At 40.9% G+C, this 26,830-nt stretch overlaps 2 protein-coding genes across 34 annotated transcripts in view; both read right to left on the bottom strand.

The window, feature by feature from the left end:
- The window catches only part of SEC62 (SEC62 homolog, preprotein translocation factor), a 332,886-nt gene that overhangs the window by 160,717 nt on the left and 145,339 nt on the right, over window positions 1–26,830 (bottom strand). Inside the window, exon 1 of one of the 32 annotated variants that reach the window (XM_050780012.1) lies at window positions 26,677–26,680. The exons of 28 other annotated variants lie outside the window; for them this stretch is intronic. The gene's annotated coding sequence lies outside the window, so the exon portion shown is untranslated. Of the gene's footprint in view, window positions 1–5,318; window positions 5,323–13,900; window positions 13,905–16,434; window positions 16,439–26,676; window positions 26,681–26,830 lie in introns of those variants that run through there. 3 more of the 32 variants (XM_050779999.1, XM_050780023.1, XM_050780007.1) reach the window with 3 other exon arrangements.
- On the bottom strand, window positions 1,804–26,820 carry LRRIQ4 (leucine rich repeats and IQ motif containing 4). 2 transcript variants are annotated; one of them, XM_050779967.1, is made up of 6 exons: window positions 26,726–26,820; window positions 16,305–17,355; window positions 10,714–10,887; window positions 9,024–9,162; window positions 6,465–6,661; window positions 1,804–2,098 (listed from the first exon to the last, which is right to left on the bottom strand). In XM_050779967.1, the coding sequence occupies exons 2-6, from the start codon at window positions 17,322–17,324 to the stop codon at window positions 1,946–1,948; spliced, it is 1,683 nt and encodes a 560-aa protein (XP_050635924.1). In that variant the 5' UTR covers window positions 17,325–17,355; window positions 26,726–26,820; the 3' UTR covers window positions 1,804–1,945. The 2 variants fall into 2 exon arrangements, with proteins under 2 accessions (XP_050635924.1, XP_050635925.1); XM_050779968.1 differs by having other exon boundaries at window positions 1,877–2,098; window positions 26,747–26,818.

Below are 26,830 nucleotides of genomic sequence, written 5' to 3'. Positions count from 1 at the left end.
CCTACAAGTTAAATGTTCTAAATATAAGGGTGTGCGTGAGTGTGTGTGTGTGATTCTAATGTGAAAGGCACTAGCTGTCTAAGAGTTTCATGTATCATTACTATCACTATATGTATCTTAATGTGGTCTATGTAGGTTTTTATCAGAAAGTGTACCCTTCTATGGTTTATTATTTTATGTTCTGGTGCCTTTTATCTCAGATACAAACCATGAACAATAATGATAGTCACTGACATATAAATCTTACTAAAAAGTGTTTGAAAATTTAAAACTCACCGTGAAAAACACATCTTGTTAAAATACATTAAAACTTCTTTTTATTGTTTAAAAAAATTGTTAACATATTGCCTCCAGGCATTTCTTTGAAATGGAATTGGCTCATAAAACTAATTTAGTTCATTAATGACAGTTTTTGTGTTGCTCTAAACAATTTTTGAAATCTTTGATTTTCTTTTGCTAGAGAATGAAAGTCATTGCATGGCAGAGAGGTTTGTCTACACATTTCTATTCTGACATGCTCTGGTCAAATTATGTTTTGCTTTCTTCTTACTACACTAATAATTAGTATTGTAATCACTGCCTGAAAGATATGCAAATTTAAAATCAACACTATTCCAAATTAAAACGTTTTCAGGATGAGGAGGTTTTGAATGCTGTAAAGGGGATATTTTGGGTTACATCGTATGAAAGAATACCATGAATACCATAAGCATTCCCATGAATTCCGTGAGTATCTATGCATATGCAAAAACCTATGCATGAATGTTCATAGCAGCTTTGTTCACAATAGCAAAAAAACTGGAAACGATGAGTGAAAGGTTAAACAAACTGTGGGACTATGGAATACTCCTTCAGCAACAGGAAGGAACAAACCACTGATCCATGCCCCAGTTGGGTAGACTTCAAGTGGATTATGCTGAATAAAAAAGCCAATCCCAGTTACATACTGTGTGTTTCCATTTATGTGACATTCCTAAAATGACACAATTATGGATCTGGAGAACAGGTTAGGCACTGGGAGAGGAGTAGGCAGTAGGTATGGCTACAGAGGAATAGCACAAGGGAAACTTGTGGCAATGGAACAATTCTGTGTCTTGATTGTGATGGTGCCTACACAAAACTATATGTGACAAAATTGCATAGGATTACACACACACACACACACACACACACAAATGAGTGCAATGTCAATCTTCTGGTTTTGTTATTGTGCTATAGTTATGAAAGAGGTCAGCATTGAGGGAGGCTGAGCAGTGCATGGACCTACCTAAATATTTCTTTGGAACTTCCTGTGAATCTATAGTTATTTCAGAATAAAAGGTTTAAAAGTAGACTGGCTAGGTGCAGTGGCTTATGCCTATAATCCCAGCATTTTGGGAGGCCAAGGCGGGTAGATCACTCGATGTCAGGAGTTTGAGACCAGCCTGGCCAACACGATGAAACCCCATCTCTACCAAAGAAATATAAAAGCCAGGCATGGTGGCATGTGCTTGTAGTCCTAGCTACTCAGGAGGCTGAGGCATGAGAATTGCTGGAACCTGGGAAATGGAGGTTGCAGTGACCCAAGATTGCACCACTGCATACCAGCCTGGGCAACAGAGTGAGATCCTGTCTTAAAAAATAATTAAAAATAAATAAAAGTAGGCAAATAGTATAACGAACTCCTGTGTACTCATCACCTTATTCTACAGTTATCAGTGTATGGCCAATCTTGTTTCACTTGTACTCCTACCCACTTTCCCCTCCCCCTCCCATATTATTTAGAAGAAATTCCAAGGTGTTATATCATTTTATCTATAAATATTTCAGTAAAAGTAAGAATCATTTATTTTTACACATAAACATAATTTTATGAATAATTTTAATGTAGTAGGCATCTAATTCCTAGATATTTTGCCTTCTTAATCCATCTAGGTCCAGTACTCCAATTTATCAATTTATAGGATTATTTCTTTTTTCCCTTTCCTGGTTTTCCTTTTACATCCTTCTTTCCTTTCTTATCTTTTGGAGAAGTCTTTCCTTTCTTTCGTGGTTTTAGTAGTTCACCGAATTTCCCAAATCCTTTCCGTACCACTGTTCCACGCCACCACGCCTGAATCTGAAAACAAAATAAACCCATATTCAGCACTGGCTGGTATCACAATGAACTGGAGATTGTTAAATCTCTTTATTCTGATATGTGGTCTTGAAGATGTGGAGAATGGGATGTGATCAGAACTCTAAATTTTATTTTCGATCTTTCTCAATTGGCCAGGCATTCAGACAAATTTTTTAAAAAATGCATTTATTGCTTTTATGTGCCAGGGCCTGTTCTAGACTTTTGGGCAACAGCAGAGAAATAACTGTCTCAACTTTATGGAGCTCACATTCCAGTGAGGGAAGAGACAGTAAAAAATAAACACATGAATGTTTAATTTGACAGATGGTAATGAGTGCTATGGAGAGCAACCGTGCATGGTGAGGGGATCTGAGTGCCTATGCCCTGCCTTCCTGCTCCTTACTGGGCTGTCTGTGCTCCTGCCTAAAGCCAGCCCTCACTTGTTCCCTGGATCCTATTCCCTCCTACCTACCCAGCAACACCCCTCCTCTAGTAGCAGACTTGTCCAGTGGCTCCCCATTTCTCTCTGAATAGAAGCCAATGTCCTTATATGGCTTACAAGGCCCTCTCTGATCTGCCTCCCCAATCCTGACCCCTCTAACCTCTTAACTCCCCTTTCCCTGGCTCACTCTGCTCCAGCCGTGTAGGCCTCCTCCCTGCTCAGACACACAGGCACAGTCGTGACTCAGGGCCTGTACATTCGCTGCTTCCTTTGCCTGGAACTCTTCTCAGTATTCAGATGGCTCACCTCTCCGCTGCTTCAAGGGTTTGCTCGATCGTCATTGCTATGGACTGAACTGTGTTGCCCCAAATTCATATGTTGAAGCCCTAATCCCCAGTGTGATGGAAATTGGAAAAGGGGCTTTGGGGAGATGATTAGATTTAGATGAAGTCATAACGGTGGGGACCTCATGATGAGATTAGTGGCATTATAGGGAGAGACATCAGAGAGTTAGCAACTCTCTAGTGCAATCTCTCTCTGTCTCCGTCTCTCTCTCTCCCTCTCTCTCTCTCTCTCTCTCTCTCTCTCTGTCTCTCTCTCTTTCTGCCATATGAAGACACAGGGAGAAGTCAGCTTCTATAGGCCAGGAAGAGGACCTTCACCAGACTCCAATCATGCTGATACTCTGACCTTAGACTTCCAGCTTCCAGAACTGTGAGAAAATACAGTTCCGTTGTTTAAGCCGCCTGTTCTGTGGTATTTTGTTGTGGCAGCCTAAGCTAAGACTGTCATCTTTGCAATGAGGCCTACTCTGACAATCTTATTTACATTAACCACTTCCCCACCTCCAAACACTACTGGCAATTTCAGTTCCCCTTAGGGTGACCTTGTTTTTTTTTTTCCCACAGTAGCACTCTCTAATGTAGTATTTAATTTTGTTTTATATTTCATGCTTTTATTTCCCTCCTACTAGATTTTAAGTGCTGTGAGGACATAAATATTTGTTTTGTTCACTGATGTATCTCAGGGCTTAGAACAGTGTCTGGTACATAGTAGAAGCTCAGTAAATGTTTGTTAAATGAATGAACAAATGAAAGAGGTGGCTGGGGGTATGCTGTTTTATATAAGGTGGATCAAGGAAGGGCTCTCTGATAAGAGGACGTTTAAGCAGAGATGGAACAAAGTGAGGGCCAGAATCTTGCCTGTATCTGAGGGAAGCATCTCTGGGCACAGGAAGAGCCAGTGTTAAGGCCCTGAGCCAGGAGCATGCTTGGTCCTTGGAAGAACACCAGGTATCTGCTTGTGACTGAAGCCAGTGAGAGTAGGAAAGATGAGATGGGGAGTGAAAACAGCAGACTGATCAGGATCCAGGGAACAGCACTACTCTCTAGAGGCAGTTTGGAAATTTATGGGACTTTTTATTGTCTTAAGATTAAGCAGTCTTCAATTGTGTGGTCTGTACCCTGGTCTACAAAGCCTTTCCAATGGTGTGCAGGCATGGATAGGTTGAAGACAGTCTATTTCCTGAGCTTCAGCTTCCATATGCATCCCTTCCTAAAATCATCTCAAGAACATAACTGCAGATCCCCCATCCCAGTTTCCCCTTTGGTGCTCCACAGAGGAAGGGCATGCCTTGAACCCACCTGAATCTTACTATGGTGCATTGCCCTGGATTCCAAAAATCATTAGGACACACACACACACACACACACACACACACACACGACAATTCAAAGTACAAGTGTTGATGAGAAAATGAACGACTCTAAGGACTGGTTAACCAATCCTTTTGCAAGACAGGTGGTTTCTAATTCTACCTTCAAGAAAAATAAGGGAAACCTAGTTAACATGTCAGTTAAGACCTGCTATCAGTCTGGGGGATACAAATCTGGAAGAAGTTCAGAGATGTATGAAGCATTGTTTTTTAAAAATAAAACATTACAGGCAAAAAAAGCTTCTTCCGTTCTCATTAACTCATCTACGTGAACAAGTTTTCTCAAGGCTTTCATCTGTAAAATGAAAAACAGGAGTAGAATCTGTAATAAACCCTGTGTTATTCTAATAATCATCAATATTTATGCATGAATATATAAACTACACTAAAAAAACCCTCTCATTTTGGTACACTGTTCTAAAAAATCCTATATGTCTAATAATTTTTAAAATTTGTAAGAAATTTTATGTTGTTTTAGGTGATTTTATACTACTAATAGTTATAATGTATATAAATTTTTAAATTTTTAAAATTTAATTTATATAAATATTTTTGTTGCCTAGAAGTACAAAAGAGCAATCTATGAAAGACATATGTGTATATATATAACCTTAGGATCAATTTTGAGGGGAAAGTAGAATGGAAGTACATGTTTAAGAAGAAAAGATATAAAAATTCTGCCTATAAAATAATAACTTGTTTAAGTATTTGTAAATTGGTGTTGACAAATCATAATGATATTCAGTTTCCACTGGATACAGTTAAAATATTGTTCTAACAGCTCTATTTTAAAATGTCAACATTTAAAATTCACTGGAAATTACATCCTTTGCAATGATTTAAACTTGTGCCCAGCAATATTAAATATCATTTTAAGAATGTGCAAGAGGGTGCATGGTTTTTCAAAATGCTTTCAGGAAGTATTCAATTAAAAACCACAATTTTCATTCTTTCAAGTGTAATCCATCCTGAGCATATACACATTGAAATAATTTTTTATTTTAGTTTTTGAGATAGCTGTCGCCCAGGCTGGAGTGCAGTGGCACAATCTAGGATCACTGTAACCCCCGCCTCCTGGGTTCAAGCGATTCTCCTGCCTCAGCCTCCAGAGTAGCTGGGATTACAGGCACACACCACCATGCCCAGCTAATTTTTGTATTTTTAGTAGAGACAGGGTTTCACCATGTTGGTCAGGCTGATCTTGAACTCCTGACCTCAAGTGATCCACCCACCTCAGCCTCCCAAAGTGCTGGGATTATGGGCGTGAGCCAGCGCGCCCAGCCTGAAATATATATTTGTATACAAATTACTTTTCTTTCTCCTTTAAATTGCTACTCAGGGATTGTTTTGATTAAAATTATGTGCTTCTGTAGGTTTTTATTATCTCTGAATTTATTTTGGAATGGTAAAAGAGGTATCACAAAAGATTTATCATAAAAGGGAGGACATTAGGTCTGATAGGGTTGAGGGCTATTGAGAGAGGATTTTACGGACTGAAGATTTGACTCGTACTCTGAGTGAAATGGAGGGTTGCCAATTTCAGTGGAGTGGGGAGCTCTAGCCCATGTTTTAACAGCATCAGTGCTACTGCTGAGCAGAAGGTATATTGTAGGGGAGCTGGCATGGAAGCAGGGACACTAGTCAAAGGGCTTATGTAGTCATCCGGCTGTGAGGTGATGGGGACTTGGGCCAGTTGGAGAACAAAGAACACTGGCTGAAGTGGACACATTCCAGAACTGTCCTACATCTCCATGGGCTCAAAGGGCTACAGCAGAATTACAAGGATCTCAGCCCTTTGATCCTAATTAATGGCAGCTCAGAACCCTGGGCTCAGCCTCTCATCTATAAATGCTTTCATTTCTAATTTTTAAAATTTATTTTACTGCTTTTGTGAATACAAGCTTTTTTCATTCCAATGAAATGGTCCAAGAATTTAAGATTGTTTGAAATTTTGAAGTTTTGGTTTCCTTTGCCTATTTGTTGGCTTCTTATTGGACAAAGAAATAAGGGACATAAAAGACAAAAATACTAGGGCTGACATTAAAAAATCTTCTTACCCTTAGCCCTGGGGATGTAAAAGTTACTAAGTAACTTCTCTTTTCAGAAGCAGGACAAGGGTGTAAGGAGTTGCTCCATAGGATAATCTGTAATGTGTTTACCATTAGACTCCCTCTAAAGCAACTGTTATCAAGAATCTGGGCTGATTTTACCTTTGTTGCCATTATATTCCTATTTCTCTTTTCCTTGAGGTATTTCCATATGACCTCATTGCCTTCAGCACACACTTCTTTTGGGGGTTCTTCCATGGGATTGTCCATCAGTGTCAGAACCTTAAGATTCACTAGGGAATCCAAATTCTCCGGAAGATGGGTGAGCAAGTTGTCCTCCAGCAGTAATTCTTTCAAAGCTGAAAAGATTTTTTTTTTAATGGTGGATCCATCTTAGAACAAACAATATTAACTTGTCACCTAATCCTGCCCACATAGATGAGGGATCCAATTCTGCATTTGCAAAAAGGATGAGAGGAAAGATGCACAAGATCCAACAAAACTTTTTCTACCATCTAATAAAAGTTCTAGCTCTATGTTTGCTCCTTCCCATAATGAAGAGAACAAAATTCAGTCTCCAGATATTCCAAATGTTTTGTTTGTTTAGAGCAACAGTTTTTAGCTGAAACTGACAGCCCACTGGGAAAAATCACTCTCAGACCATGCTGCTCCTAAGCTCAGCGGGCTATTGAGTTTTTTGTTTTTTTTTTTTTTTTTGAGACAGAGTCTTTCACTTTGTTGCCCAGGCTGGAGTACAGTGGCATGATCTGGGCTTACTACAACCTCTGCCTCCCAGGTTGAAACGACTCAAGTGCCTCAGCCTCCTGAGTAGCTGGGATTCCAGGCACACGCTACCACACTTGGCTATTTTTGTTTGTTTGTTTGTTTGAGACGGAGTCTAGCTCTGTCACCCAGGCTGGAGTGCAGTGGCGCAATCTCGGCTAACTGCAACCTCCGCCTCCTGGGTTCAAGTGATTCTCCTGCCTCAGCCTCCTGAGTAGCTGGGATTACAGACACCCAACACCATGCCCGGCTAATTTTTGTATTTTTAGTAGAGATGGGGTTTCACTGTATTGGCTAGGCTGGTCTCGAACTTCTGATCTCATGATCCACCTGCCTCGGCCTCCCAAAGTGCTGGAATTAGAGGCATGAGCCACCGCACCCAGCCTACAACTTCTTTATAACAATTCAAAGTTGTTGAAGCCAGTGTCCATAAATATTAGAGACAGAAAAATAGAAAACACTGAAAATTTTGAGAATATTTCACTCCTCCAGGGACCAGGGACAGTATAAAAGTTTATGGTCAGGAGCATTACTAAGGAGTACTGCATACAACCCCTTGCCTCCAGTTTTTTTTTTTTTTTTTTTTTTTTTTTTCTGAGACGGAATCTCGCCCTGTCGCCAGGCTGGAGTGCAGTGGTGTGATTTTTGTTCACTACAACCTCTGCCTCCCGGATTCAAGCAATTCTCCTACCTCAACCTCCCAAGTAGCTGGGATTACAGGCATGTGCCATCACACTCAGCTAATTTTGTATTTTTAGTAGAGATGGGGTTTTGCCATGTTGGCCAGGCTGGTCTTGAACTAACCTCAGGTGATCCACCCACCTTGGCCTCCCAAAGTGCTGGGATTACAGGCATGAGCACTGCGCCCGGCCTTGCCCCCAATTTTTGAGTGTCTTATGAGTAGGCATCAGCTTCCACTCTAATATGTCTTCATTCTTTTTTCATTAAAGAATAGCCATAGTTTGGGCCGGGTGCGATGACTCACGCCTGTAATTCCAACACTTTGGGAGGCTGAGGTGGGCAGATCACGAGGTCAGGTGATCGAGACCATCCTGGTTAACACGGTGAAACCCTGTCTCTACTAAAAATACAAAACAAACAAACAAACAAACAAAACCCCCCCAAAAAAAACTAGCCGGGCGAGGTGGCGGGCGCCTGTAGTCCCAGCTACTCAGGAGACTGAGGCAGAAGAATGGCGTGAACCCGGGAGGCGGAGTTTGCAGTGAGCCGAGATCTTGCCACTGCACTCCAGCCTGGGCAACAGAGCGAGACTCTGTCTAAAAAAATAAAAAGAAAGAAAAAAAATCGCCGTAGTTTGAAAACATGTGCATAAGCCTAGGGATTCAGAAAAAAAAAAAAAAAAGAAACATTTAAAATCTGGTCCCAGTGGGTACTCAGCAAAAGCATGTTAAGTGGATGGATGAATGTACACACAAAGAATGGCTTAGTCTAGTAGAAAATGTTTGGCTGTTTAAATAGGAATCATATATAGTTTTCCAGGTCAATCATGTAGGTCCAAGAAAGTCCCTTGCTAATTTCACCACTGTGGGCCAATACTTTTTCTTTTATTCAAGTGACTCAGTGACCTAGATGAAATTTACTGCAGGATCCCAATTCCAAATTCTGGCATACAGTAAGTGTACAGTAAATTCTTGTTGGTAGTGTAATGAATGTATGAGTGAATGCTAATTTTCTTAGCAGTTGTTATTTACTTTTCCATTCTAATAAATGACTTAACTGCCTTTGCAAGACTCTTAGCTATACTAATCAGGACACCTGGCCTCCCCCATGTCACTGAGTGAGCCCTGCAAGAAAGTAATGGGATAGACTCAGTTCTCCCAACACTCAGATCGGTCTTTAGCAAGGCAAGGAAGCCATTCCCATGGGAAGTACTGGCCACAAACTCTACTAGGCTGTGAATCTACTAAGTTTCCTCACCTTGTGCTTGGCAAATGGCATCTGGAAGTTGTTTAAGCAAATTGTGCCGGCAATCAAGAACTTCTAGGTTAGGCATTGACCCCAAGGATACGGGCAGGTACTCCAGATGATTGTTCTCTATATATAGCTCTTTAAGACTCTGAAATAACATGAGTATACCATAATAATATACCTTGATTAATTAATTATAGTAACCAGAATCACCTGTGGGTGCCTATGCTTTTTTTTTTTTTTTACTTTAATGGGGGAAATTATGCATTGGGTTAAAGGGAAAAAGCATGTCTAAAGGACCATCATCAAGACATAAAATTATTTTTGAGTAAATCCATTAGACTTGGTTTCCATTTATGCAGGGAAAAGAGACTACAGACATCTAGTGCTTATTTGTTTCACCAGAACTTTATGAAAAAATAATTTGAATAATTAACTACATTTATCATTAACTCTTTTTTAATAGCTAATTATCTGTGGCAGTTGCTACAGAATGATAATTGCTTCAACTATCAACCCAATATTGCGTCATGTGAAAGTAGCCAAAACGCACAGGGAATGGGTTTGAATGTATTCAAAATAACTATTTTCAACTTCACTGGGCAAAAATCTAATGTTTGTACTTCACCCTAAGATTGCGGCACGACAGGTATAAAGGAAAAGACGATGAAAGGTGTTCTGTGAACACAGGGTAAAGGAATGGAGAATTAGGAATAGACTCCCTGTGTCATAGTGAGAACTACCTATGCTGTACATGGCATTGCATGACTGGGGGTTATGTGGCGGCCCACGCCTACTTTATCATCATTAAGAGTGCAGCAGGTCAGACACGGTGGCTCACACCTGTAATCCCAGCACTTTGGGAGGCTGAGAAGGGTGGATCACCTGAGTTCAGGAGTTCGAGACCAGCCTGGCCAACATGGCAAAACCCTGTCTTTACTAAAAACACAAAATTAGCCAGGTGTGGTGGTGGGCGCCTGTAATCCCAGCTATTTGGGAGGCTGAGGCAGGAGAATCGCTTGAACCCGGGAGGTGGAGGTTGCAGTGAGCCGAGATTGTGCCATTGCACTCCAGCCTGGGCAACAAGAGTGAAACTCTGTCTAAAAAAAAAGACGTGCAACAACAGGAACATTAAAAAAAAATAGTTCTTTAAAGGATGAACACATGAAGACACTCTAGTATGGCTACTTTGAATGAAGTTATCCTATTGCTTTTCAAGTATTCCTCATGGCCCTGTAGATCCAGCAAGCTGGTGCAACATGATTTCCCTTTTCCAAGCAGGGAGAGAGGTCTCACTTCCCCTTACAGGAAATCCTGGGCACCAAAATGCAGGCTCCTAGCACGTCACTTGTATGATACTCTTTAACTTCAAAATAGTCCAGTTTTCGGGGGGCTACTTATAAAAAGTGGGAGTTAAATGGAAAGAAGTAGACCCAATTTCTGTAACTGAAACACACCAGATCACACAGTGGAAAGAAGTATGGTAGGACACATCCAGCAGCAATCACAATGAAATGATGAAGGGTTGTTCACAGACAGTGGAAACCTCAAAATGTAAAAATGATTGCTTGTTTGAAGCTGGAAATCTAGTATGGATGAGGCTACATCCAGCCTGTGGAGACCTCATATTTTCTCAGTTTCAGTCAATTTAAGAGGCAGTGGCAGGTGCTTCTTAGCCTGCTCATTTGGGGAGGCTTACCTGCAGTTTCCTAATGTGTTCTGGCACATAGGTAAGTTTGAATCCCTGGTCTTGCCCAATGTATAATTTCTCTAAAGATGCTAAAGAAAGGACTTCCTCCGGAAAGGAAAGGAACTCATTTCCTGTTAGTCCAAGTATCTTCAGTTTTGAAAGTGAGCCCAATTCTGAAGGTAACTAGAAGTGTTCCAAAAAGATAAGTTTCAGGTCAAGATTATTTTTAACAGTCAGCAGAGATAAATTGGGCTTTTGGTTTTGAGGCAGACTGCTAAACAAGTGGAGTAACTTAGCCTCTCCTACTGATGAAAAATTTGTGCACGTATCTGCATTACAGTATTTATACTTTGGATCTAAAGTCTCTGATTTCACTTTTATGCACCACTTTAAACTGGAGCAATTTTTTGTGGCCAGGCACGGGGGCTTATGCCTTTAATCCCAGCAGTTTGGGAGGCCAAGACCGGTGGATCACCTGAGGTCAGGAGTTCAAGACCAGCCTGGCCATCATGGCAAAACCCTGTCTCTACTAAAAACTACAAAAATTAGCCGGGCGTGGTAGTGGGTGCCTATAATCCCAGCTACTTGGGAGGCTGAGGCAGGTGAATCTCTGGAACACAGGAGGCAGAGGTTATAGCGAGCCGAGGTTGTGCCACTGCACTCCAGCCTGGGCGCCAGAGTGAGAGGCTGTCTCAAAAAAAAATTTGGAGCAATTTTTAACCTACGTTCTTGCCATTTATGGACTGTAGTGTGGCAACTGCTTGACACTATTGAAAGAAAAATACTAAAGTCATGTGTAATAATGCAATAAGAATATTCATAATAAATTCAGTTACTGGAACTAATACGTTTAGTGATATGACTCTTCATCCTAAAAGGCTTTAATAATTTTGAAACTTCAGTTGAAATCTCAGTTGAAGGCAAACATATATTCACACCATTTAATCAGTGTTCAGTGAACTCCATTATGATCCTATCGTGTCGTGTTCCGCTTTTCAGTGAATACCCAGGCTTGTGTACCCTATGTGGGAACTGGGTTGGCATTTCACAGAGTGCCACACTTTCAGGGCTGGAAGGCCTTAAGAAAGTTCTCTATTTCAACCTTCTAATACAGTGGTTGCATACATTCTATAGCGAGCCATCCGATTGTATCTAAACACCACCTCCTGTGAAGAAAAGCTCATTGTCTTCTATGGCTACTTCTAACCATCAGATTTCCCACTTTAGTACAGCCAAAATCAGCTTCACCATTTTGTCTGCCTATCGGTTTCTTTCTGGACCATGGGAACCACATGGGAAAAATTTCGTTCTTAAAATATGTGACAATCACTCTGTTGACTGGGTTGCAGAGATGCCTTATTTTCTTGTAGAAAAAAAAATCCCAGCTATGTAGCTCAACAGCTCCTTAACTCATATGTTCCTTTATCTGGCTTACTTCCTAACTGGGAAATCCTTCCCCACAGTTCCCTGCTTGAGCTCATGGACATTCTTCCCGGCCATTCCCTAGTCACCCGACTTTCATTCTGGCTAGAGCACAGCTGAGCTGCTCCCACCCCACCTCTCTATCGATAGCTGGAACAGACAGGTCATTGGTGAATGAGCCACTTACAGTTGGAGAAAAAAGAAAGTTCACTGTAGGACAACCTATCTGTAAAAGTTTCACATACTTGGAATCTTCCATAATGCATTTTTCTCTTTTTTGTGTAGAGTAAGGACTCATTTTCCTAAAAATGCTGTAACAGTTTTCCAGTTTTTTAAATTTACCTATATATTTTAATTAGATCAAGTCAGTCTCTGGAGAAACTGATGTTTAAGCTTTCCTCTTTGGCTATTTCAAAATTCTTCATCAAGCACTTGGAGCCCTTCAATACAAAATGCCTGCCTTCTGTGCAATCCAAAACAATGAAAAAAATATTTTTCAATCTAACCATTTCATTATAACCTAGAAATTTCACTCTTGTTGCTGTTTACTTAACTCATAAAGGCTTAGCTTTTCTTTTTCAAAGCACATTGAATGTTCAAAAAATTTTTTCAGAATATTTAAGATCCAGTAGTTAGTTTCATCACAGTTATAGCAAAGTATAATGAGAAGAAATCTAGATGTATAGAATAGAAAATCTGTAGAGCATTAGATGAAGACAATTACTGATGACACTATAATTGACATATAGCCATTTTGGGATCCGGTACACTGTTTTTTTTTTTTTAGATGGAGTTTCGCTCTTCTTGCCCACTCCAGGCTGGAGTGGCAATGGTATAATCTCAGCTCACTGCAATCTCTGCCTCCTGGGTTCAAGCAATTCTCCTGCCTCAACCTCCCGAGTAGCTGGGATTACAGGTGCCCTCCACCATGCCCGGCTAATTTTCGAATTTTTAGTAGAGATGGGTTTTGCCATGTTGGCCAAACTCCTGACTTCAGTTGATCCACTTGCCTCATCCTCCCAAAGTGTTCTGATTACAGGCGTGAGCCACCGCACCTGGCCTGGTTTTCTCCTTTAATAGAAGTATACTCTACAAATAAAATCCATCTAGGTGCACATTGAAAATCAGATATTTTTGCATGCACACAGGCAAGTAGAAGCTACTGGTCAGGCTTGAGTCTTTGGGGAGGGAGAGATAATGAGCTGGCTTAAAGGCCATGTTTCATTAAGGAGAGAAATGCATTGGAAGGTGGTATTAGCATGAGAGGAAATTGAGAAGGGAGGACAAATGCACACACACACACAAAGCCCATCAGAATAACTGAAGAGGAAAAAGCAATGGTACGTAGAGACTGTCATGTTCAATACAGTAATATTTAACCTGTCTACATTTCAGTGCAGTTTGACTTGTGGTAAAACTTGGTATTGGATGAAGCTTATTTTTAACAAGCAGTCTGTGTGTGATTCGCTCCTTTGATTTCTTAAAATTTCTCTCAGAACAGGATTTGGTATTATTCATGGCTCAGTATAACGTGTCATCCTTCCCACATGTACTTTATATTTTAAGTCTTTCACTCCAACTGCAGAATGACAGACTTTGTCCACTAAAAGGAATTTCTTACATCAGCAGTGGAATAGTTCAGGAATAGGCTCTCACGGAACCTCAAAAATCCTCCAAGGTGAGTTGCTACATCAGTAGAGATTAAGTCCTAGAATCTCGTCCTAAATCTACAAGTTACCATCAAAATGTTACTTTCTGAAAGGCAGCTTTAAAACCCCATCGCAATTTGGGGAAAAAAGTTCTAGAAATAAAAAATCAAATAAAAGATTTTTTTAGCAGCCGGGCACAGTGGCTCACGCCTGTAATCCCAGCACTTTGGGAGGCTGAAGTGGGCGGATTACGAGGTCAGGAGTTTGAGACCAGCCTGGTCAATATGGTGAAACCCTGCCTCTACTAAAAATACAAAAATTAGCTGGGTGTGGTAGCAGGCGCCTGTAGTCCCAGCTAGTCAGGAGGCTGAGGAAGGAGAATCACTTGAACCTGGGAGGTGGAGGTTGCAGTGAGCCGAGATGGCACCATTGCATTCCAGTCTGGGCGACAGAGCGACAGTTCATCTCAAAAAAAAAAAAAAAAGATTTTTAATAATAAACCTGTAAGGACCAGGACTTTTGTAATGTATGGGGAACACATGAGACTGGTGTCCATGGCCAGGTAAAGCAGACCTATTATTTGATTATAGTTGTTGATTTCCAAATTCCCCTTTTTACTCCCTCTACAGTTGTCTTTTGCTCTTAACAGCTGTTTTTTTTTTTTCTTTTTAAATCAAACATTATAGGATAGGCATGGTGGCTCACGCCTATAATCCCAGCACTTTGTAAGGCCAAAACGGGCAGATCACTTGAAGCCAGGAGTTTGAGACCAGCCTGGCCAACATGGTGAAATCCAGTCTCTATTAGAAATACAAAAGTTCGTCGGGTATGATGGCGCACACCTGTAGTCCCAGCTACTTGGGAGGCTGAGTCAGGAGAATCCCTTGAACCCGGGAGGCAGAGGTTGCAGTGAGCTGAGATAGCACCACTGCACTCCAGCCTGGGTAACAGAGTGAGTGAGACTCCATCTTAAAAATAAATAAATAAAATTAAAATAAATAGAATATTATAAAATAATAAAGAAACATAAACCCATGCATGCCCAACTGCCCAAATCTTTTAATAAACCAAATGAAACACTGCAATTAAGTTCAGTCCCCTTAGGATCTCTTCCCCATTTGCTTTCTTGGTTTTTAAAGGCACATTCCTACATTGCCCAGTATGGTCTTGAACTTCTGGCCTCTAATGATCCTCCCTCCTTGGCCCCCTAAAGTGCTGGGATTAGAGGAGTGAGCCAACGCACCCATCTGCTTCTCTATTTTGTTGACTTCCTTCTCTCTTCCCAGAGGCAGCCACCTTCAGGAATTTAGTTTTCTTCCAGTTAGTATTTTATATTTTCATTATATATAAAAATATCCATAAAATATGTGTTGTGTATATATGTGTGTATGTATATATATATTTATATATAGTTTTGTGTGATTTTAAAATTTATAAATGGTATCATAATGTTCTGCAATTTGATGCAGAACCTTAGGTTTTCTTTTCAACAAACATCACAATTTTGAGATCTATCCATATTGGCACGTACAGTACCAGTTCACTTAAATTACTATATAACTTCATTTTATGAATATATTGAAGTTTATTTGCCCACTCCCCTACTGACATTTAGATTGTCTCCCATAATTTCATGATTATCAACAATGCTAAATGACCATTTTTGAATATGCTACCCTGCACACACGGGACAGTTTCTCTAGGGACAGATCTGGTTTTGCAGTTTCCTATGGATGAAACTTTAGGCTTCTAAGGCTGTATGTATTAGAAACATCTGCTGTTAATGGAAACTCTGTCGGGAGATAGTCTTTGTTAAGAATATAGACCCTGGGCTGGGCGCGGTGGCTCACGCTTGTAATCCCAGCACTTTGGGAGGCCGAGGTGGGGGGATCACGAGGTCAGGAGTTTGAGACCAGCCTGGACAACACAGTGAAACCCTGTCTCTACTAAAAATACAAAAATTAGCTGGGCATGGTGGCAGGTGCCTGTAGTCCCAGCTATTCGAAAGGCTGAGGCAGGAGAACCACTTGAACCCGGGAGGCGGACGTTGCAGTAAGCCGAGATCACCCAACTGCACTCCAGCCTGGGCGACAAAGCTAGACTCCATCTTGGGGGGGGAAAAAAAAAAGAATGTAGACCCTGGAGCCTGGCAGCTGTGGGCTGGAATCGCGGCTGTATCACTTACAGGCTGTGTAGCGTTGGACATGTTAGTTAAGCTCCCTGCCCCTCACTTCCTTCATATATCATTGAGGACACAGTCGTTGTGAGAGGTAAATGAGATGATCCATGTAAACACTTAGCTCAGTGACTGGCACATACACCCTCTAAATAAACATTAGCTACTATTATGATTACTGCTGCTATTAGGGAAAAAGAAAGTAATACAAACTATCACCTTGTTGAATATTTAGTAATCTTGGATTTTCGCCCATAAAGTCAGTTTAAATTTGCTGTTTAGACACAGAACCAACTTAGGGCAGGAAGGACCCTGGATGAGAGCATAGTCACAGCCAGAAAGGGAATCCGTACCTGTCCTATTTTATTGTCATCCAGTCCCAGGACTTCAAGGTTCTTCAGCGCACAGATCTGCAGCGGGCAGTGGTCTAGATGGTTCTGGCTTAGGTCCAGGCAGCGCAAGTTGACCAGGTGCCTGAAGGAGCCCCGCAGCCTGTGCAGGCCTGTGTTTCCCAGGTAGAGCAGGTGCAGCGAGGTCCACCTGCAAATGAGGTATGGCACCTTCTCCAGGCGGTTCCCACTCAGCCCTATTTCCGTCATCTTCCTGAGCTCGGTGAGGCTTTTCGGGATGGAGTGGAGGAGGTTATGGGATAAATCGAGCACCGACAATTGGCTACAGTGGCACAGGGACGCGGGCAGAACGGGAAGGTTGTTAGAAGCAACATAGAACTTCTGCAGCCCCGTCAGGTGCCCGATCTCTTCTGGGATGGCACCGATTTTGTTCTCGTCCAGGTCAATGATCTCCAGATTATAGAGAACACAGAGCTCCTGGGGGAAAGCTTCAAATTGGTTTCGCTTCAGGTAGATCTCCCTCAGCTTGGTTTGGTTCACTATTTCCTTGGGCAGACATTTCAGGTGGTTTCCGGTCAGTCCCAGCAGCTCGAGATGGTGGAGGTTTTTACAGATGACGGCGGGAATTTCCTTCAGGTCGGTCTGGTAGAGCCGGAGCTCGCGCAGGGCGTGGAGGAAGCTGACGACGAGAAGGGAGGAGGAGAAGATGGGGTTGTAGCTCAGGTCCAGTCTCTCCAGGCTGCTCAGCAGCCCCAGCTCCGGGCACAGGCTCCTCAGGTTGTTCTTGTCCAGGTAGAGGACCCTGATGTTCTTCAAACGCTGAATCTCCTGGGGAATTTCTTCAATCTGGTTGTTCTCCAAATGTACTTCTTCTAATTCTGTGAATGTGAAGATTTCCAACGGAATGGCAGTCAAGCTCTGATTAGAGGCATCAATGAAAAATGTTCTATCATTGACGTGCTGTGGATCATTTCTCTGATGAATTTTAGGTGAATGTTCTACTGATTTTATGTCTTTTGACATTATTGTGAAGAAAAGCTCAAATATTCAAAATCTGAAATATTGTGAAAAGGATGAAAAAAAAATCAGAATTTACCTGCCACCAGACTTGCTATCCTTAAAAAAATAAAATTAAAACCTAGTTGATTAAACTTACTGCTTGAAATTATGACAGAACATAAAATTTAGGTTTTTGCATTTCATGTTAGAAGAATTAAAGTGTAGACTCCTTCCCCTAACACGTAGACTCACATGAAAAAAAAAAAAAGAGATTAACTTCAGTTTTATTTATTAATTTTTGAGACGGAGTTCCACTCTTGTTGCCCAGGCTGGAGTACAATGGTGTGATTTCGGCTTACTACAACCTCTGCCTCCCGGGTTCAAGTGATTCCCCTGCTTCAGCCTCCGGAGTAGCTGGGATTACAGGCACCCACCACCATGCCCAGCTAAATTTTTTTGCAATTTTAGTAGAGACAGGGTTTCACCATGTTGGCCAGGCTGGTCTCAAACTCCCGACCTCAGGTCCACTCGCCTTGGCCTCCCAAAATGCTGGGATTACAGGCATGAGCCGCCGTGCCCAGCCTAATTTCACTTAAAACAAAACAAAACAAAACAAAACAAAAAACCTATTCTGAATGTTTCCAGTAGGATGTAGAAGGTTGTAAAAGATTCTTGCTCTTACCATAACACTGAGAAAACACTAGGGAAAAAAACCTCATATTTTAAGATGTAGTATTTTTCCTCAAAGCCACCAGAGAGCCAAAGATACAAAGAAAGCCAAAAAAAACAAAACAAAACAAAAAAAAAACCCAAAAAAACAAAAACAAACAAACAAAAACCCCAAAAAACACTATATTCTAGAGATGCACCAGCCTTTCCTAAATAACTAGAGAGACCTGTGAGTAGACCCTCTCATGCCTGATGGCATTTGCAAGTTTGAGGACTGTCAGGCAGAGAAACAACTCTTTAATAGGCACAGGCAAAGGAACTTCCGGGAGAAGAATAAACCTGCCAAACTTTTAACAGTCATGTGTAGGCTGGCATAGTGGATTAGAATCTGGAGTAGCCCCAAATGCAAAGTCAGTTCTCCCCACTAACTAGTGCTTCCCATTAGTCTTTGGCTGGCTAAGTGGCCACAGGGAAAATTGCAGGCCGGACTAAAGAACAGAGGTCCTGTAGTTTCATGGCCTTAAGTACTGAAGCCTGGCTGGAAGGAGCTTAACTCTGTCTAAGCGAGACATTTGAAACTGCAGTTAATTGACATGAACTAAAGCCCAACCCAGAAACAAATTAAAGTCTAATAAATGGAGGGACAAATCATGTCCATGGATTAGAATACTCAATAATGTTAAGATGTCAGTATTCCCCCAATTGGATCTATAGTTTTTACGTAATGTCAGTCAAAATTTTAGCAAACTTTTTTTTTCTTTTTTGGTAGAAGTTAACAAGCCGATTCTAAAATTTATGTGGAAATGCAAAGGAACTAAAGATAATCTTTAGTGAAAACAAAATCAGCAGACTTACACTACTAGGCTTATAAATCTTATAAATGCAAGATGTGAATATTGTATTTCAGAAGGGTAAGTCTTTAGTACACACACACACACACACACACAGAGTCTATGGGGGAAAGGCAGAGAACAACATGACATGATAGTGGCAAGGTTGGCGGTAGTGTCTTTGAACTTCTTTTTAGGATGAAGGCAGTCCTTCTGGAGTATCTGGGCCTCTCATCCATCGCAGAGGCCTGGTCCCTAGATGAAGGGGATACATTTCTAGTTCCATACATAACACTACTGTTCCTCAAAACACAACACTATGTGCTTCAGGAGCTTGTTGCTTTATGCCTGGACTCAAAACCAGCTCCAAGACAGTGTTATTTAAATAAAAGGAAATATTTAACACTGATTTTGTTTAAAACTAGCTGTCTCCAACATTTTTGTCATTTAGTCATCAGGCAGATTAAATTTATCTAATACTATTTAGTCCCGTAAGGTAAAATCTCCAGTTTCCTACTTGCAAATTTCTGAAAATTCTCCACAGTATGTAGACTGAGGCAATAATACAAATAAAAATAGGGAACACCTAGAACAATGATTATGTACTCCAGGCTTTACTTAAAGTAACCTAATGAATCTTTACAACAATCCTATGCAGGAGTCATCACTGTTAGCCCTGTTTCACAGATAAAGAAATTGTATAACTGAAAGGGCTCTTCTCAGAACATCGTAGGAAGCGTAAGTAAGAGCAGAGAATTGGACACAACCTCACCTAGAGTTTTAACATCACTTGTTTACAGGAAACCTGGCATTTATTAAAATCATTATTCTTGGGTGTGAGATTTTAGACTTGATTTTACTGTGCAGCATTACAACAAAGTCACCTGGGAGAAATTTATGTGGATTAGAATTAATATGAGGGTGTCTGGGCTTCCAGATACATGAAATAACTTATTTCTCTTAACATTCATCTTTCTCCATAATAAGACCTGCTTAGAATATCTAATTGTGTGTGTACGTTATCTCACCTTAATCATATATCCCATCAATTTGACGGCCCCCTGAAAGCTATATATACGCCCATATTTCACCTTCATTTGTGGGTTTAATAAAAGGAGATTGTAAAGCCCTGATTTGCAATAGCTTTGCCAGTAATTCTGCCACAGTAAATGAGAATGGGGAAAATTTGGTCTTTATTGGCCATTTTTCCCCTAGGGATTGCTACCCAAATGTGATCTAATTTACTTATTATTACAATCCAATATTATGGTGGGGTGGTTTCTAAATTAAATAATTGTTGCATCTTCATTTGAAGGAGCCAAGATTTGGATAGTTTAACAATTAGCTTTCTTTGTGTAACTCCAACACCTGAGAAAATCATTTAAGAAACTAATTAGCCCTCTCAAATTTACAGTGAGTGTTCATGCTTTTGTTTCCAAGTCCGTCTATGCACAAACTGGATAGGTAAGACTAGGTTCCTGAGGTCAATATGGTGCGTGACTCTCTCTGTTAGCATAAAAACCCATTTATAGTTAAAAGAATTTCAAGATTTTGCTTAAAACCTCACTCAGCAGATCTATTCATTCTAAAAACCGGTGAACCACAAACAAACTAAAAGTAACCTTAATTGACTTCAGACTGGAAATTCATACAATGGTAATAAAGAGTGGCAGAATGTGCCACTCCAAAATATGCCACTTTGGTATGAGGATTACTTTAAGCTAAAGACACTTGAAAAATGGCAGATGCAAGAAGTGTATTCTAATCTTCCCTTTCCCTCCTTGAAAACAGGAGCTAAAACCTCCCATGCAAAACATGCCTTCCCTATATCAGAAAGAAAATTCTTCAACAGGGAGTCATAGCTGAGAGAATTCTGTACAAATACATCTTGTTAAAAAAAAAAAAATTCCTGGAGGCAGAGCAAGATGGCTGAATAGAACCCTCTAGCAATCATCCCCTCCAACAGGAACACCAAATTGAACAACTATTCACAAAAGAAAGCACCTTCATAAGAACCAAAAATCAAGTTTGCAATCACAGTCCCTGGTTTTAACATCATAGCAAGGAAAGAGGAACTGAAGAGGGTAGGAAAGACAGTCCTGGATTGTCAGAACCATCCCTCCTCCATCCCCCAGCAGCAGCCATGTGGCACAGAGAGAGAATATGTGTGCTTTGGGGAGGGAGAGGAAAGTGACTGTGGGGCTTTGTAATGGACTTCAGTGCTGCCTGTCACAGTGGAAAGCAATACCGGGTAGAATTCAGGTGGTGCTCATGGAGGGAGCATTTAGACCAGCCCTAGCCAGAGGCGAATTGTCCATGCCAGTGGGTGGAACCTGAGTTCTGGCTAGCCCCAATACTGTGGGATAAAGTGCTTTGGGGGTTCTAAATAAACTTGAAAGGCAGTCCAGGTCACAAGGACTGCAATTCCTGGGCAAATCTTGATGCTGTGCTGGGCTCTGAGGAATTGCTCTTGAGGTGCTAAATGTATTTTAAAAAACAAGACCCAGTGATTGATGTGTGGTCTGCAAGAAATACATTTCACCTATAAAGACACACATATGCTGGGCCGGGCGCGGTGGCTCAAGCCTGTAATCCCAGCACTTTGGGAGGCCGAGGCGGGCGGATCACAAGGTCAGGAGATCGAGACCACAGTGAAACCCCGTCTCTACTAAAAATACAAAAAATTAGCCGGGCGCGGTGGCGGGCGCCTGTAGTCCCAGCTACTCAGGAGGCTGAGGCAGGAGAATGGCGGGAACCCGGGAGGCGGAGCTTGCAGTGAGCCGAGATCGCGCCACTGCACTCCAGCCTGGGCAACAGAGTGAGACTCCGTCTCAAAAAAAAAAAAAAAAAAAAAAAAAAAAAAAGACACACATATGCTGAAAATAAAGGAATGGGAAAAGATATTCTATGTGAATGGAGAACAAAAAGAGCAGGAGTAGCTACACATATATTAGACAAAATAGATTTCAAGACAAAAGCTATAAAAAAAGACAAAAAAGGTCATTATATAATGATAAAGGGGTTCATTCATCAAGAGGATATAATGATTGTAAATATATATACACCCAACACTGGATCACCTAGTTATGTAAAGCAAATATTACTAGAGATAAAGAAAGAGATAGACTCCAGTATAATAATGGCTGTTGATTTCAGCATTGGACACTTTCAGTATTGGACAGATCAAGACAGAAAATCAACAAAGAAGCACTGGAATTAATCTGCACTATAGACCAAATGGACCTAGATATTTACAGAACATTTCACCCAACAGCTGCAGAATACATATTCTTTTCCTCAGCACATGGACCTTCTCAAGGATAGACCACATTTTAGGTCACAAAACAAGTCTTAAAAATTTCAAAAATATCAAAATCGTATTAAATATCTTCTCTGAGCATGGTGGAATAAAACTAGAAAGCAATAACAAGAAGAAATTTGGGAATCATACAAATACATGGAAATTAAACAACATGCTCCTGAATGACCAGTAGGTTGATGAAAAAAATTAAGAAAATTTAAAAAATTCTTGAAACAAATTAAAATGGAAACACAACATAACAAAAGCTGTGGGATACAGTGAAAGCAGTACTAAGAGGAATGTTTATAGAAGTAAGTGCCTACATCAAAAAAGCAGGAAGACTTCAAATAAACAATGTAATGATGCATCTTAAAGAACTAGAAAAGTAAGAGCAAACCAAATTCAAAGTTAGTAGAAGGCTGGAGTGATAGCTCACGCCTGTAATCCCAGCACTTTGGGAGGCTGAGGCAAGTGGATTACCTGAGGTCAGGAGTTCAAGACCAGCTTGGCCAACATGGTGAAACCCCATCTCTACTAAAAATACAAAAATTAGCCAGGCGTGGTGGTGTGTGCCTGTAATCCCAGCTACTCAGGAGGCTGAGGCATGAGAATTGCTTGCACCCAGGAGGCAGAGGTTGCAGTGAGCTGAGATCATGCCACTGTACTCCAGCCTGGGCAACAGAGCAAAACGCTGTCCAAAAAAAAAAAAAAAGAAGAAGGAAAGAAATAATAAAAATAAAAGAAAAAGCAGAAGAAAATAAATAATAAAAATCAGAGCAGAAATAAATAAAATTAAAATAAAGAACAATCCAAAAAATTAATAAAATGATATGAAAAGTTGTTTTCTGAAAAGATGAACAAAATCAATAAACTTCTAGCCAGATTAAGAAAAAAAGAGAGAAGACCCAATAAATAAAATCAGAGATGAAAAAGGAGACATTACAACTGATACAGCAGAAATTCCGAGGATCAACTATATTTTAACACACTGGGAAACCTAGAAGAAATGGATAAATTCCTAGATATACACCATTTACCAAGATTGAACCATGAAGAAATCTGAAACCTCAATAGACCAATAACAAGTAAAAAGATCAAAGTCATAATAAAAAGTTACCCTAGCAAAGAAAAGCCTGGGATCCAATGGCTTCAATGCTGAATTTTATCAAACATTTAAAGAAGAACTAATACCAATCCTACCCAAGCTATTCTGAAAAATAGAGGAGGAAACACTACTTTCAAATTCATTCTATGAGGCCAGTATTACCCTGACACCAAAACCAGATAAAGACACACCAAAAAAAAAAAAAAAAAAAAAAAAAAAAAAAAAAAAAAAAAAAAGGAAAAGAAAACTATAGGGCAATGTCCCTGATGAACCTTGATGCAAAAATCCTCAACAAAATGCCAGGAAACTGAATTCAACAACACATTAAAAAAATCATTCATCATGACCAAGTGGCATTCATCTCAGGAATGCAAGGATGGCTCAAGATACACAAATCAATCAATGTGATACATCCTATCAACAGAATGAAGGCCAAAAACCATGTGATCATTTTAATTGATGCTGAAAAAGCATGTGATAAAATTCAACATCCCTTCATGATAAAAACCTTCAACAAACTGGGAGTAGATGGAAGCTACCTCAACACAATAAAAACCATATATGACAGGCCCATAGGTAGTATCATACTGAACGGGAAATACTGAAAATCTTCTCTCTAGAATCTGGAACAACACAAGGATGCTCACTTTAACTACCATTATTAAATGTAGCACTGGAAGTCTTAGCTAGAGTAAGTAGACAAGCGAAAGATATAAAGAGCATCCAAACTGGAAAAGAAGAACTCAAATTATCCTTGTTTGCAGATGATATAATCTTATATTTGGAAAATCCTAAAGACTCCACCAAAAAAATTATTAGAATGGATAAACAAATTCAGTAAAGTTGTAGGATACAAAATCAACATACAAAAATCAGTAGCATTTCTATATGCCAACAGCAAACAATCATAAAAAGAAAATAATCTCATTTACAATAGCTAAAAATAAAATAAAATACCTAGGAATAAACTCAACCAAAGAAGTAAAAGATCTCTACAGTGAAAACTATAAAACATTGATGTAAGAAATTAAAGAGGACACACACACACACAAAAGGAAAGATATTTTATGTTCTTGGATTAGAATAATAATTATTGTTAAAATGTCCATTTTATCCAAAGAAATTTACAGATTATATGCAATTCCTATCAAAATACCAAAGACCTTCTTCACAGAAATAGAAAAAACATCCTAAAATTTATATGAAACCACAAAAGACCCAGCATAGTCAAAGCTAACCTGAGCAAGAAGAACAAAACTGGAGGAGTTACATTACCTAAATTAAAATTGTATTGCAGAGCTAAAGTAACCAAAATAGCATGGTACTGGCATAAAAATAGACACATAGACCAATGGAACAGAATAGAGAACCCAGATATAAATCCATACATCTACGGTGAACTCGTTTTTGACAAAAGTATCAGTAACATACATTGGAGAAAAGATAGTGTCTTCAATAATGATTCTGGGGAAACTGGATATCCATATGCAAAAGAATGAAACTAGACTCCTATCTCTTGCCACATACAAAAATCAAACCAAAATGGGTTAAAGGGTCAGGCGCCGTGCCCCACGCCTGTAATCCCAGCACTTTGGGAGGCAGAGGCAGGTGGATCACTTGAGGTCAGGAGTCCGAGACTAGCCTGGCCAACATGGTGAAACTCTGTCTCTACTAAAAGTGCAAAATTAGCTGGGCATAGTGGTGGGTGTCTGTAATCCCAGCTATTCTGGAGGCTGAGGTGGGAGAATCACTTGAAGCTGGGAGGCAGAGGTTGCAGTGAGCCAAGATCATGCCACTGCACTCCAGCCTGGACCACAGAGGGAGATTGTCTCAAAAAACAAACAAACAAACACCCAGAGACCCTAGTAGGCACAGACACAAGTGGCTGGATGTTGAGAGGAACACACCAGTGGAGGAGCACACAGGTGGCTGGACATTGAGAGGAACAGAGGAGCAGAAGAGCACACCGACAGGCACCAGCGGACACTGCCAGACCATCCACAGGTAGAACAATGCGTAGACTGAGGGGAATTTGGCCAGCGTAGTCAGCGAAGAGTCCGGCAGCTGAACGGCCGGACTCCAGGGAAGAACCACCTTTCCACTCCATTCCCTTTCTGGCTCCCCATCCAACTCTGAGAGCCACTTCCACCATTCAATAAACCTTGCATTCATTTTCCAAGCCCATTGTGTGATCCGATTTTACCGGTACAACAAGGCAAGAACCCCAGGATGCAGAAAGCCCTCTGTCCTTGCGATAAGACAGAGGGTCTAACTGAGCTGATTAACACAATCCGCCTATAGACAGCAAAACTAAAAGAACACCCTGTAACACACGCCTACCGGAGCTTCGCTTCAGAAGCTGTAAGCCTTCGCTCCTAGACACTGCCCTGGGTTCCGAGCTCACGTGCCCCACAACCTGCCCGTCTGCATGCTCCCCCTAAGGGTTTCAGCAGAGCACCAAAGAAGCAAGCCACACCCCCATTGTTACTGGTAGAAGGTGTCCAGGTTCTTGGCGTCTTGAACAAAAAATTGGGCAAAACGCATAAACAAAGCAAGGAAGGAATGAAGGGATTTATTGAAAATGAAAGTACACTCCACAGTGTGGGAGTGGGCCGAGCACAGGGGCTCAAAGGCCCCGTTACAAATTTTTTGGGAGTTAAATACCCCTTAGAGGATTCAATTGGTTACTTGGAGTACGCCCTGTGTAAATGAAGAAGATGAAGTAAGGTTACAAAGTCGTTTATGGTGTACACCCTATGGAGAGGATATTTCCTGTTATAGCTGAAGTGTGAATCGGCCTTATGTTCCCTACCTCCAGACCCTGTTTTTCTGCCTCACCATCACATGCCCTGCAAGGGTGATAAGGAAACTATTACCGTTTCAGTATCAAGGAAATGAAACTTACCAGATCATCACATCTGGACAATGAGACACCAGATCCCTCACCTATCATGATTCCCTAAGCCACCACCTGATTCCTGTTGACTAACTCCTCTTCCTTACCCCTCCCTAATTCCTGATGTCCTGCAAGTAGTCACATTTCTTTCTCGCTATATAAACCCCTGATTCTAATTGGTTGGGGAGACAGATTTGAGACTGATTTCCCATCTCCTCGGCTGCAGCACCAGAGAATCGCTTGAACCCCGGAGGCAGAGGTTGCAGTGAGCCGAGATTGCGCTCCTGCTCTCCAGCCTGGGCGGCAGATTGAGAACCGGTCTCAAAAAAAAAGAAATTTCCAAATTGTCTGGAATAAGTATATTAAATTTATTTTTTAAAAGGTTATTAAAAACTGTAAGAAAATTTTGTTTGCTTTCATCTGAAATATAATGTTCCTCATGTTAAATCTTGTTCTTCCCTGGCAATTGCCTTCTTCCCTGGGAATTCTCATTGTTTCAGTGATTGGCATTCTGTGCCAGGAGCAGCAGGATCTAGACGCAACCCCTGGCCTTTTAGTAACACACGTAGATCGGGCCCCGCCCGCCTCCCGGTTGTCTGTACTGATCTGAGTATAGTTAAGTACCTGCGCATGCCCAGAACGCACCAAGCATTCTGCCCTCTGGCAGCCTCCTTCCGACCATCCAGATATCACCTCCTTCAAGAAGCCCTCCCTTTGGGGAGGTAGCCC

Source organism: Macaca thibetana, chromosome 2 (assembly GCF_024542745.1).
Source record: "Macaca thibetana thibetana isolate TM-01 chromosome 2, ASM2454274v1, whole genome shotgun sequence".
NCBI lineage: Eukaryota > Metazoa > Chordata > Mammalia > Primates > Cercopithecidae > Macaca > Macaca thibetana.
Note: the sequence above shows the minus strand (reverse complement) of the source record. Positions and strands in the feature narration are given on the sequence as shown.